Source organism: Drosophila rhopaloa, unplaced genomic scaffold (genome assembly GCF_018152115.1).
Source record: "Drosophila rhopaloa isolate 14029-0021.01 unplaced genomic scaffold, ASM1815211v1 contig_2, whole genome shotgun sequence".
NCBI lineage: Eukaryota > Metazoa > Arthropoda > Insecta > Diptera > Drosophilidae > Drosophila > Drosophila rhopaloa.
In genome coordinates this window covers 20,705,475-20,724,382 of record NW_025335083.1, presented here as the reverse complement: position 1 = coordinate 20,724,382, position 18,908 = coordinate 20,705,475, and the positions used below count along the sequence as shown (strand labels likewise).

The 18,908-nt window shown below is 40.3% G+C and overlaps 3 protein-coding genes across 4 annotated transcripts; 2 read left to right on the top strand and 1 right to left on the bottom strand.

Annotated features, from left to right (window-relative positions):
* Positions 1–675: 675 nt before the first annotated feature.
* LOC108040191 (tyrosine-protein kinase Dnt) lies at positions 676–13,687 on the bottom strand. Its single transcript, XM_017117509.2, has 4 exons — positions 13,137–13,687; positions 1,951–3,118; positions 1,359–1,655; positions 676–1,280 (listed from the first exon to the last, which is right to left on the bottom strand). The coding sequence occupies exons 1-4, from the start codon at positions 13,306–13,308 to the stop codon at positions 1,169–1,171; spliced, it is 1,749 nt and encodes a 582-aa protein (XP_016972998.2). The 5' UTR covers positions 13,309–13,687; the 3' UTR covers positions 676–1,168.
* LOC108040195 lies at positions 9,754–16,808 on the top strand. 2 transcript variants are annotated; one of them, XM_017117522.2, is made up of 3 exons: positions 9,754–9,961; positions 15,107–15,284; positions 16,319–16,808. In XM_017117522.2, exons 2-3 carry the CDS (start codon positions 15,111–15,113, stop codon positions 16,691–16,693), a joined length of 549 nt encoding a protein of 182 aa, XP_016973011.2. In that variant the 5' UTR covers positions 9,754–9,961; positions 15,107–15,110; the 3' UTR covers positions 16,694–16,808. The 2 variants fall into 2 exon arrangements, with proteins under 2 accessions (XP_016973011.2, XP_016973019.2); XM_017117530.2 differs by lacking the exon at positions 9,754–9,961 and having other exon boundaries at positions 15,096–15,284.
* An 830-nt stretch (positions 16,809–17,638) lies between these two features.
* LOC123037749 lies at positions 17,639–18,816 on the top strand. Its single transcript, XM_044459968.1, has 2 exons — positions 17,639–17,791; positions 18,268–18,816. The coding sequence occupies exons 1-2, from the start codon at positions 17,684–17,686 to the stop codon at positions 18,781–18,783; spliced, it is 624 nt and encodes a 207-aa protein (XP_044315903.1). The 5' UTR covers positions 17,639–17,683; the 3' UTR covers positions 18,784–18,816.
* The last annotated feature ends 92 nt before the right edge of the window (positions 18,817–18,908 follow it).

Below are 18,908 nucleotides of genomic sequence, written 5' to 3'. Positions count from 1 at the left end.
TGTTCTGTGTGGTGCGGGGCAGCAGGTGCTAAGGATAAAGGAAGTTGATGCTGGCAACACAATGGCCAAAACGCCAAAGCAAAAGCAAAAGGCGATTCTGTCAAAATATTTACGATATGCCGTCGTCTCTCCTGGCAATGGCTTTCAAAGTGTAGGGATACCCACGCCCACGCCCATGAACACAAACACAATAGCCGAAGGACGCAGGACATGTGTAGCACATGCTATTTGTGGGCCAGCACCAGGATATATATTTCCGAGCTCATCTACGCTGCCAAGGACACTCCCACACACACGCACACAGCGATAGCAAGGTGGAGAGGCAAAAAAAATTGATTCATCTTCTAGGGTATCTGGGAAAATTCTTTTTATCCCTACTCCCTGCACTTGAGCCCGAAAACATTGTCATGTAAAATTAAAATTTATGGCTAATTTGTGTGCGTGAACGTAACTTTCTTGCCTGGCCCTTTTCCTTCGGTACTCTTGAGTAGGAAAGCCGTAAATTTCCCTCATTTGCCTGGGCGATTTTCACCAGAAAAGTGTGGGAGACAGCCTAAGCCCCGACCTCAAGTTCCAAGGGCGAGGGCGTGACTTGTGCTGGAAAAGAACCCTTCAGAATACGGTGATAAAACCTTAACGACGAAACCATAAAATCGGATAAAAACAAATTGGTAATTTCTGGAATTGTTTTGGCATATATATATATGAGTGTATATATACGTGTATATATTTGTATATCATGTTTTAATCTCTCATATAAATGGTAAACTGTCAAAAATGCTAAACATACAACATGTATTATATGCATCATAAATATTTATGTGTAATCTTATGGGTTTAGCTAATCCTATTGATAAATATCACTATATTTGATTTCGGCTTTCGTTTTAGCTAGGTTTGATGGATTAAAAAGAGAACTGTGCAAACTGAACTATTTCATCTATGTGTTAAGAGTGAAGTTTATGATAGAGTAATCTTAAAGATAAGTACCTAAAGAGATGAATATGTTAACTATATGTACAGATGATGGGTTAGGGCTAGGCTAAACATTCGATTTGGCAAATCTCGTTATAACAAAGTAGAGTAGGCTACAGGACTTTATTTAACTAGGGTTAATTCGCTGGAGCTCTTCAAAAGAGCCGATCCCCGCTCGGATGATGTCGATGTCCTAGACATAGCGTGTGATTTGTGAATAGAATTCCGAAAGACAAGATTGCAGCTGGGCAAAGGTCGGTCGCTCGCCAGGTAGAAGGGCCCAACAATAGGCCATGATCGTAAACCTTTAATGAGAAGATAAAAGAACGGCCATTGAATTAGTAAAACAATCGGTTAAGATCTCTATCAATTCGAATACTCACAGTTCATCGGGACAGTTGAAGGGCTGTGCCAGCCGATAGCCGTCCTTGAGATAGTGTTCCATCTCGAAGGGATCCACCTCGGCATAGGGTTGCTTAGCCGAGGTACACAGCTCCCACATCAGCACCCCAAAAGCCCACGAGTCGCTGGCCTCGGAGAACTGTTTGTGCTGCAGTGCCTCCAGGGACATCCATTTGACAGGCCTATTTTCACTGTCACCCAGGCAGTTGTAGTCCGAGGGGAACAGATCCCGAGACAGGGAACTATCAGACAGCTTCACACGCAGCTGATCGTCAATGCTAAAAAAGAAATTAGGATTTAAGTAATTAAATTAGACTATATATGTGAATTAATAAAATAATTGAATTCCAATCTCTAACTGTCCAATTTGCACATTTTGAATATTGACTCAATTCAATCAACCGTGAAGTTCACAATTAAGATATACTTATAGAAATAATTTGTTTATGTTTGTTTAAAAAATTGATTTCTGATATTTGCAAGATAATTTATAAACTGTTAAGTTAATATATCAATATTATTAACTTTATACTTAACAAAATGTATTTTTTGTATATATATATTTATACTTACACACAGTTCCTTGTGGCAATATCCTTGTGCACAACACCATGACTATGCAGATGATCCAAAGCCATGGAAAGTTGGGAGGCCATCATTACAATTTGGATGGTGGTCACCGTGCGAGCACAAGCCGGATCCAGCAGGAACAGCTTCAGATTGCGGGTGTTATTCAGAGCGGGATACAGTACAAATGGTGTGGTGTGATCCTCGATGGAAACGCCAAGAACCGAAAGAATTCCGGGATGAGAGGCACCATACAGCAGCATTCCCTCCTGGAGAAGGAGCAGCACCTGCATTTGGCTGGCATGCTGGGCCACCGTCTTAACCAAAACATCCTGGTTGTCGTTGTAGGTGCCGCGATAAACCCTACCAAAGGTTCCCTCCTGCAGAAGACTGGAGAGTCGGACTCTGCAGCGCTCAACGGTTAGCTCGGAAATACGGCGATGCAGCTCCTCCGGATGTTGTTGCTCCACGGAAACGGGAACTTTGCGAGGCAACGACGAGCCATGAACAGGGGCAATAATCGATGGTGACATATAGGCTGCCGATCCCATGGAAGACTGGCAAGGCGGATGGGTATTCAAACGCTGGAAACTCGATGTCCTCATGGGCTGTCCCCCGTGCTGATGATGCTGCCTCTTGTTGGCTGCTCCCTTCACACAATAGGCAATCATCAGGAGCAGGCACACGGATCCCATGGCCACAGACACACCCACCACAAGGGTGATCAAACCGGTGGGTGGCAGCATCACGGTCTCCAGCAGCTGGGGATCATCCACATCCTCCTCCATCCATCCTTCAGCAGTATCACTCACAAGGCAGATCTTCTTCCGCCGAAATACCAGGTGAGTCACATTATTAAGCGATCGGTTCAGCACCACTTCCAGACTAACAGTCACATCCACCTCCGCTGCCTTCAACCCGCTGCACTTGAGGGCAATGGCCCAGGTTTGGATGCTGGTGGGGATCTCTCCACTGTGTGACACATTGATCGCCGGTCGGGGCAGCACTTCCTGGTCGGAGCTGACCACATTGATGCTGTAGGGAAGGCCACGCCCAGCTAGGGATTGCCAGGTGAAACTAATGTCCTTGACATTCGCCGGAACCGGAACAATAAAGTTAAGGGCGTAGTTATTTATGTGACCCTCGCGAACGTAGTACACCTCAGCAGAGACACCTGGAAAATAAAATAAATACATGAATTTACATAATAAATATCATAAAAAAACTTAAACCTAAAACTGGCTGTATTCTGTTTATTTTTTTGTAAAAAACCCAATTAAAAATATCGTTTTACACTTCTTCAAGTCATTGACTTAAGTTGAAATACCAAAAAAATAATCTTATTACAAAAATCTCATTCTTCTTCAACTTTATCGACAATTACATTGTAGCATTTACTCTTCTGTAAACTTTTCGTATCCTCCCCAAGAACATTCCCATCACCCATGCTAGTTGATAAAACAAACTCATCCGCTACTTTGCATGTAAATCTTTCTGAATGCACTCAGAGCAATGAGTTTTTCTAGAGGCTTGTTTGCTCAGCCCGATCCACAGACAGTCGCCGGCAACAGTTTATATAAATAAACACGAGCAAATGCTCGAGTTAAGGGAATTCCCTGGAAACTATTTTCGAGATTATCATCAGTTGTATCTGTATCTACTGAACCCGCTTCGAAATCGATGTAGAACAACAGCACAAACTGGATTTAGGGAGAAACGGCAATGGAACATCGATCCGAGGTTGGCAAAACAAGAACAAGGTAAAGACAAACAAAATAAGCCATGTCTGAGATTTGTTCCCTTTAACTTCGATTGCCTGTCTGGCTGATTGCGGTTTGACCCAGGTCGAATCGAGTTAATGAAGCATCTTCGGTAGTGTTTTTTTTTTTCGTTTTTCCCTTTTTTTCAGAGATGTCTGGCCGCGATTGCCAACTCATTTGGTTTGTTATGACGTCTTATGCTAATGATAATGATGCGAGCAGGTAGTTCATACTGCTTTATTGTTCGTCCTAACAAGATTTTCCTGGACCACACAAATCGAAATTTAAGCAAGCCAACATTGATCAACAATGACGTGCAGTCGTTGCCCAATTTTCAACTGCCATTTGAGTGCATTCAACTTTCCCCCAAATAAAAATCGTTCGAGAACGAGAGCCGGCAGACTTTGGCAAACTGTGGCCCAGGAAATAATTTACGAAAATCGCTGGAACACCCGTGGAACGTGGCGCGCACTTCCTTTGACAACTGGCAATAACAATAAAAATCAGCGAGCTTGTAGGTAGACAGAGAGGCCCAGACCAGACATCGCCCTAGACGTATAAGTAGATATGGTCGAAGGCGAAGACGAAACAGACCCCGCAAATGGCTCAACTGGGTGGCGTATAAATTGTGTCAGACTTGCGGGTATACACATGCACTCGGACAAATAAACCTGCTAATTAAACTACTGCATTTATTTTAAATATATCGCGATAGCAAATAATTGCTATTCAGACAATCATATGTAACAATATCTATTATCTAAAATATACAATTTCATGGCATTTAAAAAACCTCTATTTCTACAGACAATTTTTTTTCACTCCAGTAGTTCTATATATTTTTTTCCCAGTGCATATACACTTGGGTCTTGCAGAGTTAGCTCCCCAATGGGCTCTGCCTTGCCGACTTCCTCTGCAATGTGCAACATGTTGCACGTTGCTGTTGCTGAGTTGCTACGGCTACGACAAATTCCTCGGCAGCATTTTAAAAATAGCGCCCATGACTTAATCAAATGCAACGTGTCCTGTCCCTGTCGCAATTTCCCTCCAGGCAGCTTTTCAGCCTCAGACACGCTTCCATTGACCCTTTTCACCGAGGCCCAAAGATGTCCCGGCCAAGAGTCGTCACTTGGGCCCGGAGTTCACAGGTTCATGTGAAAGTTGCCGCTCTATTGCATTTTCATAAGGTGCACGGGGCTGAGATCTGGGATCTGGGATGGGATTGTCGAGGGCCGCGTCTTGGAGTGGATTCGTTGTCGTCTACCTCATGTCACGAGCAAATGTCACTTGCATGCGCCCAACGCGGGTCGGCTCTTGAACTTTTTTAACCTTTTTGTGCCCGTATTATCCGCCATGTTCATAACTGGCTGGGTTTCTCAACGCACAGAGAGAAAATCGCATGAATATCACTTCAGTCTATTCTCTTAGAAATCACAAGAGATAATATAAACTAAGATCAAAAAGGTAATAGCTTATGATTAAGAAAACCTTTAACATGTCTTAAAATAAGGTTTTTGTACATATTGCCTAGACCATTTTAATATATTTCATAAAGAAGTTTCTGTGATACTAAAATCTACCGAATGGCTGTGCTATCAATGATATTTTTTCTCCGTGTGGGCGTGCCTGCGATGAGGAGCTGCAAAAAGAGGTGGTAGTGGTGGTGGCGGCGTCGAGAGTCTCCCATATCGTATGTCGAATTTTTCGGAGCGTGCAGTCATGATGCTGTCGTTGCTAGTATTTTTTGCAACTTTTTAATAGCTTGCTACTGCTCAGAGTCACAGTCACAGTCGTGACCATTGTTACACCGCTGCCAAGAAGCGGAGGGGCATCCACATAGAACTGCCGAAACGACTGGCCGGAGACACTCGTACACCAAAATAAAAAAAAAAAAAAAAACGGAAAAAAAATGTCTACGGTTCGGTTTCCATTTTCATGTAATTAGCGTTGCAATTCGTGAAGTGCTTTCCGCTGTGCCGATTTCCTATGCTGATTTTTCCCAACCCAAAACAAAGACCAGCAAAAAATTAGAGTTTTCGCTGGGGTCACTCTTTGGGGTCAGTGAGTTGGCAGTGGCCATCTCATAACTTTGTTTTTTTTTGGGCAGGGAGTGGTGGTTGGGTGTGGGAAGCCATCTGAATGGGGTACTCCCAAGGAGCAAAGGCTGGAAGTATTTGTTTTGCAAATTAACTACTTGGGGTTAACGATGCCATTTTTAGAAAATTAAAATACTTTATTTAATCGAATTCAATGAAGTTTTCCGCACACTGATTTTTAATAAAAATATAGCAGGCAGGATTCGATTGATTAATACCTGTTTTTAAACATTTATATTTAAGCTTTATAATGATCTATACCTTATAATAATTTGTTATCATAAAAAAAGTATGCATTAAAACCAAACACCCCTGCTTTTAATTTTCTTTATACACTTCGGAACTGGGTCTTTGGAAAGATAAATGAGGGTATTTCGAAGTTAGATCCCTGATGTATATAAATGGACCGTAAGTGATGGGTAATTTATGAAAACTAGCGCCATAGCAACACCTTCGATTTACTGTCGTATTCCTTCATCAACTTCAAGGCTTCCTTAGCCATTATCTCCATTTGACAAATATCCCAGGCTCAGCTTGTGACTACAAGCAATTTTGTTTAAGCAAACAGACTGGTACGTGGGGCAGATGGACAACGACAACCCTCTGCCGAGGTCTTCGGGCAACTCCAGCGTCTTTTATCTTGTCCAATCCTCCCAGGCAAACAAAATTGCAATAGATGATAAATGATGGCACAGCGACTCCATCTGCACCGTAACCGCATTGAACCTTTGCAGCCTCCGACTTGGAGACTCTGCAACCCCAGCCAGTCGGCCAATATTCCGGGCTTCGGTTTCCCCCATCTAATGGCTAATATGTCACTTTGGCTGCATTGGCTTGAAATCTGCTCCGGGTCTTTTGTGCAGTTTGTGGCCAAATCGAAAAATAAATAAAACAAATGATCGGCGCCTGCCGGGAACCGCCTTCAATGTTCACCCCCCCCCAAGTCCCCAATCCCCCCGGCTTATCACGCACAACAATCTCGCTTACAAGCTCGGGGCACCACCCCCAAAAACGAACGCCCACCACATGTCAACATTTAACATGTTTTTGAGCCATGTCTCCAACCGACACACCACCTCATCCTGAAAATCTCCCCCACTCGCATCCGTATCTTTGTGTGAATCGTTTCTTAGTTGCCTCACGTCGTTATGATAAATGATGCTGCGCTCCTTTTGTTTTGCCTAATATTTTTTTTCCTGCTTGGTTGGCCTTTTTTCCAGCCGCGGGCTCAAACGTTCTCGTTTCTCGTTTTCGTCTTTTGATTGTAACAAATTTGTGCCAGCAAAATTAGCCATCTCTTTAGGGCAAAATCTCTGCCAAGTCAAGCGATTTGGCACAGTTAACGCGGAGATTTGGTTTTCCCTTTTTCGGGGGCTCTCCGAAAATTAGCTCGAATTAATCATTCAAATTTCGAGAGTTGACGTTTTTCAAACAACTTGGCCGGCTGACAAAGAAAACGGCTTTGACCGGCCGGCTTATTGTTATATCCAGAATCAATAGTAATTAACCTTAATCGTTATTCATTTTTTGTCAGTTTTCTGTTGTCTTACGGAGCGTTGAGTTGTGAGAGAAGAGGACAGCCTCCCAAAAGTATATGTATAAATGATGCGGGTCAAGAGTGATGGTGCTTGAAGATAATTGAGCTTCGAGTGTCTGCAGCTGCCAAGCTATAAACTGTCGGTTAGCCAAAGTTTTCCAAAATACAAACGGATTTTTGAGGGAAATAAATGACACAAGGCAATATGCATTACACAATATCAATCGGAGAAGTACAATCCTCTCAAAGAGCAAATCATACCAATAGCTGTATAAACAAATCATGTTTTTCTTCAGTAGCTTGAAAAGTTATTGGCTTTAATATTTGTATTAAAATGAATGTGATAAAAATCAAAAATGTCCTAGCTGCAACAACTTTAGGGCACACGAATCAGATAAAATCTCTGTAGATTAGCATCTTGCAGATGCCACGCTATCTACCAGTTTGCAAAGCCATCTATACCAATACTTCAAGGCGTATCACGAATTTTCCCATTGTGGGAATGTCAGCAAAATCGTGTTAGCAGCACATACATCTCACGGATTGCCATACTATGCCTAGTTAGCGATGCACATAGATGGTTCAGAGAAACATGCCAACTGCTTGTTTTTATACACATTCCGCTCCGCCGCCCACTCCGATGGGTATTATTCGCCATCCCTTCGATACTTTCCATGTAACTTTCTGCAACGGAAAACTCCCACAGCGCATAACCCAAATAAACACCGAACAACTCAATAAACACAGTGCAGCGACAACAAAGACCAGATGCACGCACTGCATCTGCATCTTTGCAGTTGCCCAAAGCTGCCACGCCCCCCTTTGTAGCGCCCACATGTCACAGTGACATGGAAATAAACTCGGTTGCTGCTCCAACGCTATACAGAGAAAAAAAGTTAAATTTTAATAAGGACACGACTCCAGGTCTAAAGAAGCACTTGTATCTTAAATAAATTACATTTAAACTAAGCCCAACAAAATAACACAAAAGAAAGTTAGTATACCTCAACATTATTGTTAGTTTCATCATTATTGGCCGATTTCTTAATGTAATGTAAAGCTTTGAGTTGGTAAACTGTCAAAGAATCTTTACTCATTTTGTTTAGGATTCAGGTCGTTAAGAAATTGGGAATAAATGTTGCTGAACTATTTCTTCCTTCCTTCCAAATGTGAACTAGAACAATGCAAAAGTCACTTTTGAATAGTTTTTCTCTGTGCAGAGACAGATATTGATAGCGCTTGTTCTTGCTTAAAGTAAATATGATTATTCGTTTTTTGCCATACAGTGCATGCATATTGAGCTTGCATGTATGCATATATTGTATAGGGAGCACAAGCCGGGCAAACAATGGCTGATATTTATTATTGACATTCGCCCCACGCCCCTCATCGATGCTCTGCATCTGGCAGCCCCCGGCGGGGTTATCAGAGTTGTCAGTTGCCAGTGATAACCACAGTTTCAGTCGGAGTCAGCCCCTCAGTAAGCCTTTGACGAGCATCGAGCCCCACTCTCACTCCCCTCATTGTTTATTTGCCGGCAAAGTATGCAGTCGCTTTTATTGCCTGCAATCGGTTTATGCGATTTTCATTTGTTTAAATGCCGTTTTTTGTCAATAGTTTCGTTGGTAATGGAAATGGCTTTAAGCCCGGGCTTAGCCAAGTTTATGGCGGTTTACAGTCGGCAGACATATGAACCCATAAAATAAGTATGCAAATGGCCCTGAGCCTCCCATTTGGCCCTGTTGCAGTCCACAAACCGCGCCTAATCAAATCGCAGTTCCCAATGTCAAAACACGTCGCCGGGTAATGCGACACTCTGCTATCAAAAAATCGTAATGAAATCGGAGAGTTGAGATCTTGTTTGGTTTGGGGAGACTTTATGACCCGCCAAGTGCCCATCAATTCGAAATCGATAGCCCTACGAGGCCGCACGATCTTTGATCGCATTAAAAATAGATTGAAAATAAAATCGAAATATTGATCCCAATGCCCAGACACGAACTTTTGGGACTGGCTCATAAGTCACGTACGAACAGATAAATATCTGTGATGATCGTGGACCATAGAAAGCTGGTTCGGAAGTGATCACAGAACAACGTGATAAACTGGGTCCGAAATAGATAATAAATTTAATAAAGGCAGAGATGATCAGTTATCCACGCTGTCAGATAAAAATCAAGAGAGGATCTGATTAGACGATTGTTAAAAATTGCTTTGAGAGTATAATCCCAAGATCGAAATTGGTATGGCTTAAAGATGATATTACATACATCTACGATAAATTAGACACGGAAAAATCAATGCAGTAAATTAAATCGATTAGTGCCACCTTAACTATTTTTATGATGAGAATCTTTAACTAACTCAGCAGTGTTAAACTTCAAATAGAAAAGAAAATGCCTTTCATTCGTTAACAACTCGATGTATTTAAACTATATGCTAAGTGATGGTCAGATATAAAAAGTAAAGACATTTTTACCTTGAAGATGTGATACTCTGGATCAAGATCTTTCCGGTTAACACAGTTTACGGTCCCCTTTCGCGACCACTAATTGAACAGATAAGATCTGTAGACGCGACAGCTGTGTCAACTCCTTAGGATAGCACTTTTTACGATCTGTCAGGTGAGCTGTTAACGCTAGCACATCGTATAGCAAAAACTGGCACGATCAGGTCCATAAACTTTCCCCTCCCTCACCATTTTTTTTTTTGCTTTCAAGAGGGGCACAGCTTCATTAGCTAATGGCCACTTCATTATGTGTGGCTGGAGCCCAGCGAAAGGCGAAACTGGACAATAAATTGCCAAACACCAATTAAAATATAGATCATGCCTGCTGATCATATCCAGCAAGTAGCAAGCTAGCGCAAAACCGTTAGCAGGGGAGCATTGGGATGTTGGGAGGGGAGGGAGTAATGTTTGCGAGGATCGGTGGCGTTTCTCGGAAGGCTTTTAGCACGACCAGATGAAAACGGCCTGCTCGTTCACAATTATCGGCTGGCAAGATCTTGGAAAGGCAGCCAAGAACAAGCCATAAACCGGAGAAGCGCGCAAATGTCTCTACTTGGCCGAGGGGAAAACAAAACGCAAGATACAAAAATATATGTGTAAAAAGAAACAAGCCGGCAGGAGAGTTAAACGAGATACATGCCTGGCTTGTTACGGCCATCCGACAGATACAACAGCTTTAGCCACGGTTAGGTGCTAAAAGTTGCCACAGTAGCGCGTTGTGTGTATCTTCGAGATACTCGTACCTTGGCAGCTTGTTTGCGTTGTAAGCCGCTTAGCCGCGGCTCACTTCAAATAACAAAAGCCATCAATATGTTCCCCGATACATAGGCAAATATGAAAATATTTAAATTGGCCTAAACAAAAGCCAAACACACTTCGGCCCGCAAGCTCTCAATTCATTTAGCACAGTTGGTGGTAAATTTAATACATCCATCTTTCCGTTTTCCCCGATATTCTGAGTATCTTCGACTTCATAGCGACTAATTTATGGCCCAAAGCGGCTGCCAATCGATCATTTGCGAGGGGGCGTGTCGATTTTAGCACATTCTTCGGGTCGAGAGTGTGAAAATCGTGCCGAAGCCGTTGGCAAGGCCCCTAATCTCTACTTTTCCCATTTCAGTTTTAATTGCAGCTTCATTAGCAGGCTAGAAACAGTTAAATTAAATCGAAGCACCCAAAAATGGTCGCCATAAAAAGCTGGAAAAATTCCAAATCGTCAATAAAATGCCATAAAACGTACAGAAAGAGGGAAAACTACGAAAACTGTAGCAGGCAGGCAATAAAATTAAATTTAAATAATGTACTTTTGTCTATTTAAAATGTAGCGCGTGTCACAGCAGCAAAAAAAGTCGTTAAACTTTTTTGGGTGCTCCTCTTTGTAATGGTTTATTTCTGAGGAATATGATTGGAATTAAAATGGGAATAAAGTTGGAAAACGCATGATGGGATGATTCGATCGTGAGCCCAACCCATTCTGGCTGGATCGTATTTCATATGACTGTCAGATGCCAGGAACTTTATGACTCAAACTTTTAGCATTGAACTTTGCCGGGACCCCTGTGGGGATGATAAAGAAAAAAAGGGAACTGAACTTGTGTGATCATCGGCCAGCTATAAATTACGCGTAAATGCAAATGAAATTTATTTAAGCCGGCAACTTTGGCTAAAGACCGCGCAGAAACCCCTCCACCTAAACCCCTTTTTGCGCACACAAATCAAATGCAAATTATGCAGCTTAATTGATTTATGGCCCACGGAGTGAGGAGTACAAAGCATTTGCGCATTTCTTTATGGCCGTTTATATCCTACGCAAGTCTGCGAAACTTTTCGACTTTGTCTTAATTACCCCGTAGATATATGTATGTGTATACAATTTGCAGCGTTTTGCTGGAGAAGTGCAGCCCACAGACTTTTGGCATATTCTGCATACTTGATTTCACGCCCCCGAAATCGCAAATCCGAAATGCATACGCAAAATTATGCGCATCGTCATCATCGTCAGCGAATCGGCTCCCACACATGTTAGAAAAAGTTGAAGAAAACTTCGATTTAACAAGGCGCGTTGCATGCCAAAATCTGGAGCTGCAGAAAACTCAACTGAAGTGGGCAGACTTGTCATGCTAAATACTCCCAAAAATACAGTGAGCCCTCCGAGGAGGAAGTGGCACACTGTGGGTGTTACAACTTTGCATTTCAGCATCTATTTTACAAAATTTTAAATTTACAGTGTCTACCTAACTATCTTGCTAGTTATGTATGTATTAAAAGAAAAAACAAAGTTCTGTCTGCTGGAAAAATTTAAAACTATTTAGTATATTTTTCTGAAATTATAGGTAATCTTATAAACACAATGTGCAAAACATTATTTATTGATATTATTGACATAAAGCCTTGACAAATGTATAATTCTCAACAAATTTGAAATTCGAAATACATATATAAAAGAACATAAATAGATCTTTAGAACTTTGTGAGGAATTTATATTCTCAGAGAATTGGAAACTTTTGTTTTGGCTGTGTACTTGTGTAGTTCGTAGAATATATGAAATGCACCCCACTGTGCATTCTTCCGCCCCTCACAGCTGATGCCCTGCCCCCTTGCGCACCCCATATTCTTTTCGCTGCTCCACGCAGTCACGTTTGCGTTGTTGTTTTTTTGCCTTTGCTGTTGTCTCCTTTGCGTTGTCATCTCGTTTGCATGTTCCTCCCTCTCTATCTCTTTTGCCTTTTCCCATCCCTTTTTTGTTTTTGGGGAGCCAAGGAATTTGAGTTCCAAGAAATATTCAAAAATATTCCCCACCATGGAGATAAATTGAATGCAGCATGTAGATTTTCAGACTTGGTTGTTGTTTTAATTTTTTGCCGTGTCTGCTGCTTCCTCTTCTTTACCTTTTTTGTTTTTTGGTCTTTTACGAAGCGTAAAATTTTCTAACGAAGCAAACGAAAGTTGGTTGTTGTTGTTGTGGGCGGTTTGTTTATTTGTTTTACTGTTTAACAACACCTGCGGCATGCGCAAAAAGGAGAGAGAGAGAGTGGGAGTGGGAGCGACGGAGAGAGGCGATAGAGCGAGGGCATCTAAATTAAGCCAAAAGCAAACAAATAAACATAATTTCGTAAAGGAAGTGCGCTTTTTTTTCAATGAGTGAAAACTTTAAGTTGTCTTTTTAGTTGTTCAACTTTTGTTTATTTTAAATAGAGAGTGAAAGAGAGAGTTAATTGGAAAGAAATATCAACTCAAAATATCGGTAAAACTAACTAAAGAATATGAAAAAAGGGGTAAAAAAACTTACCTAGTAAACGCATTACTTCCACGGGATTTAGGAAAACATTCAAATGTGCGGCCACTCCGCTGCTCGAGCGCAGTTGCAGAGCTGCCAGCGTCAGCAGAGAAAGTAACCACAGTTTTCGGCTCATTTTCACTATATTTTTTGCGGTTTTGTGGCATTTAATTGCGGACTCCATTGGATTCTCTGTACTTTTCGCCAGTTTTTTGCACTTTTATCACACACTGCAATTCGTAAACAATCTTAAGGCGAACGACCAGCACAAAAGCAATTCAAAAATTGAGAGGGCGAGAGACAGAGACGCCGCGAGAGAGAAAGAGTGCGAGTGCGACGGCGTCGTTTTAGCACCAAAAAAACCGAAAAAACATTGTTTTACCGCTAAAATCCCAACTAAATCGGTCTATAAACAAAACATTGTTCACTTCTTCACGCACTTCTAATTCTTAGCGCGGTTAACACGCTTTTCTTTTAGATTTTCACTGTTTTCCACAACGGAGCAACGGACGTATTTCTTCGCGGCATGGAATTTCAGTTCGAACAGAGACTTGTGAAGAGGCATAGATATAGATACGCAAAATTGTCTGTCGAACATTTTCTCTGCCAGCGTCGTTTGACTGCGAAGTTCGGTTCAAACATGTATTGCAACTTGTTGCAATCCAAGACCGTTGTTTACAATATTTTATCTGGAATTATGTTTTTCCAAATCGTTCTATGTTTTTTTTAAATTTTATATTAAATTTGACTTAGCTAATCTGTATGTTATTACTATAGTTCCAAGTCTACCAAAACTATGTAATTCTTCAATCTCTTCACTTATCCAAATTTAAAAGCAATATCTTTCTGTTTATTAAACAATTATTTAAAGAACATTTTAAATCATAGCGTGCAATTAAGTTCGAGCATTTCGGATAATTTTGTGGTCTCACATTAGAATCATTACAAAATTCGTATACGCCATATTTTAATAAATAATTTAAAAATCATAAATTTATCCAAAATCTGTTTGACGTTCGAGCCGGCGGCTTAAGTTGCATGTTCGTAACGAGTTCGATGTCTGATGCTCTCTCGTTCAGTCTTCGGCTTTAGCGAAAGAGCGAAGTAAAGCAAAATGTCAATAGGGCAAGACGCCACCTGGCGGCGGTTCCGTGCAAGCCGGCGCGGCATACACACAAGAAATGTTCGAAGAGAGAGATATTTCTATATAACAGTTGGTTCAGGGGAAAATTGTGTATTACAGTGGGTCTCAAAATTGGGGAAGGGCGTACAAGAAATCTGAAAAGGTAAGTTGCACGTGAATATGTTCGATGTGGATCCCAAACTAAGTTGCAAAGATGACTTACCCCATTACCATAGGAATATCTAAAGAATGTATCACCCATCCCCAAAAACATTATAATTTAGGTCCTGTAGATCCTTAGGAAATGTGAACAAAAATGCTCGAATGCCTTCGCAACTTAAACTGCAATATGCATCAGTCGAAATTTATATTCACTTAATCATAATTTTTAGAAGTGCAATTTTTAATTTGTTTAATTTCATGAATTTAGTAAATTAGTAGTTACGTTTTTTCTACGAGTCTTTTTGTAATATTGAATCTGATCAAAACCGTTACAATTCTCCAACAAGTATGCAATACATTAACCGAATGTGATTAGGAGCCGACCCCAAATTGAATTTTTAAAACTTCTAATATAACAAAAATTAAGTTATTAGAGAAAATTGTACTTAGTAAAGTTTGACTGTACATACAATTCAGAGAAATAAAAACAGTGACTAATTACATACAACTCATTGAAACAATACAAGTGACTGATTATTTCAAGCCTGCAAAGCTTTTATTGGTCGTGATCTTGAGCTAGTTCAGCGAAATGCCTTATCAGCAAAGGCAAAAAAAGCCCAAACAAGCGCTTTGCTGATAAGCACCCCGCTCACACCGATAACGCCACAATTTTAAACTGCCGGCAGTTTTATTTCAGCAGAATGCCGAATCGCCCGAAGCCGAAGAAAGATCGACGCAATTCCCTCCAGTATCTCCTGGCGATTTCCTGTTGCCTCATTTTCCTGGGAAATCCGGCTGATGGAATGCGATGCAGGATTCCGTACGAGAGGGTCCGGGAAAACTATTGCTACTTTGTGGCCGATGAGAAACCGCTGGTGAGTCAGTAGTTCGGTGCAATACCCATTCAAGTCTCTACGTTACATCTGCCATACAATTTTGTTCCTTAAATATAGTGAAATGCAGGGAATAAATCCATATTTCGACCAAAAAATGTATATTTTTTAACTCTCTATCGCTAACGTGAAACATAAATGTTTTTTTGTTTCCCAGATAATAACTTTAACTCTGTTGAGTCTTTAAAGTTGAGTTTAATCGCATTCTGTTTATAACAGCATTTGTTAGACGATCATTCACTGAAGCCCCATATCAGTTGAGAAACATTTTGCAGGGGTGTTCCGGTTTTCACTTTCGAGCGTTTTACTCGAATTCAATTTGAGTTTTGATCAGTTTTATATGCAATATAGGAAACTTTTTGCAATATGGTTGTACTAACTGAAACTAACTAATTTAAATGAGTTAGTGAAAATTGAGTTCGAGTTAATCATTTAAAAATTCTTAACTGAGCAGGCTTAAAATACATTCGCGAAATGAAAAAAATGTAATGTTAATGAGGGACCATGATAAAGACCATTTGTTTTTAGTCATTTAAAAAGTTGACAATTTATTTAGCGATTGGGTTCTATATAAAAAAATATAACAAGAAAAGAAGCAAACTCGGCTAGCCGAAGTTTATGTACCCTTGCAGCTGTTACTAAAATTAAATATTCAATATTTCGATTTCGATGCCTTAATACAATGAAGCTAGGTCAATTATTCAATCATTCCAATGGCAGTAATAAGATATAATCGTCCGATTTATATAAAAGTAAGATGCAATACATCGAAGTATGTTAAGAAACAACGAAGTTATAGTTTTATTTCACTTTTTTCTTACGATTGTTCGGACAGAAGGAAATGGCTAGGCAGACTCGCCTGACGATGCTAATCAAAACTATATATACTTTATAGGGTCGGAAATGTGCCCCTCAGTGGGCTGCAAACTTTTGACCAATTATAATAATTATAATACCCTCTGCAAGGGTATACAAAAATGTATTCTGAGACTACATTCTTTTATTCTGACCCACAGCACACATCGTTCCACAACTTCTGCTATCAGGACAAGCGCACCTCGCGCGTCTGCCTGGATAGTGATGAGAAGATGCGGTTTCTGGCCGAGCACCTCTACGAGATGGGCTACCCGAATGGAACCCAATTCTGGAGTGCCGGCCACCGGTGGCCAGGGGATAATCGCTTCTACTGGAACTACTTTGGCAGAGCCCGGCCGCTGAGCTACTCGAACTGGGCGCCGGACGAGCCCACTCCAGAAATGGGTCGCAATTGTCTAATACTCACACTGAAAGGTGGAGAACTGATAATGAGTAGTGAATCCTGCTATGTGCGAGCTATCGATATTTGTGAACAGTCATTGAATGGCACCGATTCGCACTCGATTATGCACTGATCGCCAGATGTATCTCAACATATCTACATATGTACCTACTACACACATCTCGAGTTGTCCAGTGTTATTTTATTTTCATAAACTGGTTGTGAAATAAAATTGAATTCCGACAAAAGGAAGCATGTTAAAATAAGACCACTGTAAAATGCAGTGTGTGCAATGAAAAAATCATTTCTGTTGGTCTTATAAGTGCATTAAACTGCTTATCAGAACCTGATAATTGTTATCATAAAGGGGATGTTAAATACTTACCTTCGTTTCAAACATAAGATTACGTACAGTTCTCACAGTGTTTTAAAAAACAGTTGCGATACCCTATTTTTGGTTTTTAAAACCTTAAAATTAAAAAAAAAAAAATTGTTTTTTAAGTAAACAGAAAGATAAAGATTTGTTTATTTTCTAATGACTTTTTTAAATACAACTGAGTGCTGCTCATGTAGAGATTTCAATTGCCCGTATAGTATAATCGAAATTATTCGTACATTCAAAATACTTTATTACACATAACATATTTTCAATGTTAGACAGTGCGATTTTCATTTTAAATTAGTCGTGCTCAAAATGTAAATTGTTCAAAAGTATTAGAATGCTTGTATGCAGCTTGCAAAATCGATTTAGATTAGATTGGAAACCTATTCAACAAAGAAAATAAGTTTTCTGTCTACACAGGCATTTTTATTGAAGCGTGCCATTTCTTTCACTGCTATTTCTTTGAGGCCAGCTTATTTTTGCAAAGTAGTTTCGGGGTTATTCCCCTAGTTAGCACAATACCTCTTGATCGGTATTTCACTTGTCCTCTTCTCACACTCTAAATAACTAATAAATATATAAAAGCGTAATAAATCCGTCAACTGCGCTTACAAGTGCTTACAAGCTATTGATTGTGTAGCTTTGGAAAACACTGATAAGACTGAGTGCTGGTCATTTTAAATATGACTTTACCCCAGGCACTCATTGTGGATTTCAAGCGAAACGGAATAACAACGCAGAATGAACGCAGTGTTTCTTTTCACTGTTTGTCTATTAGCTTTCTGCAGAAGCGAGCCTGTTTTCGATCGGATCGGCGATGGTTACTACTATATAGGGAGTGAAAAGACAGTGAGTTACGATCAAACAGAAAACTAGACTACTTATGTGGCTTATAATAAGAAAAGTTATTGAAAATATAAAGTAATTGTTCGTGTAAGTATGCGGTTATAAAAAAGTGTTCAGTTAACCATTAAACTATTAAAAAGTTTGATCAAATATTTCAATGAAATGATACCAAACGATTCTGAAAATATTAAACAAATTTAAGATTGTTCGTCGAATTTAAAATCAATTTCGCAATAAATAATATTAAATCTAAGGAACGTTAAAAAACTAACAAATAAATATGCATTCCAGAGGACTTTTGTTCTAAAAATATTGTTATATAAAATGAATATAAATATTGTTATATAAATTGTTGTGAAATTTACTTTTTGTAGTGCAATTAATCTAGTTGAAAAGCTTATCATATGAAATTTACAAATTTATGCATTATGGGACTTTTGTTATAAAAAATAATGTAATCTTTTTGGTTTTCCTTAAAGGCGGGGCACTACTTCGACTGGTTTATCGCGCGACAACATTGCAGGCGAAATGTGTCAACACTTGTGTCCGTGGAGACGAGGGATGAGCTGGTCAACTTGGAGCAGTACATCGTATCGAAGGGCTTTCCCGATGGCAGCACTTTCGCTACCTCGGGCAATAGTTTCAACAGCCCGACACCCTATTCATGGGAGGCAACCGACGAGCCGTTGGCCTTCACCAACTGGCTTCCAGGGACAGAGAAACTGCCGGAAAGGTCCTATCTCAGTCTGAAGCTGACCAACTCCTCGCTGTATATGATACCAACTTACGGCCTCGACGACTACTATATCTGCGAGTACCACTTTTCCATTTGGCAACTCTGGCTTTCCCTGGATTCTCCAAATAGGGACATTCTAATAGTGATCGTGTTTTTTGTGTGGTTTTGTTTATTGATTCTTTACCTCAGATGGCAAGTGACAAAAAAATCAAGCCAACCCGCAGCGGACAAGGTTCAACTCATGTCGGAAATACTATAACTCCAAGCAAAAATAATAAAATGTTTAATTATATTATATTTTTTCATTTACTACATGTTTAAATCTAATCCTTCGTGTGTCTAACGGGCTTTCTCCTCCTAATGGCCGGATAGTGAGCTTGGCAA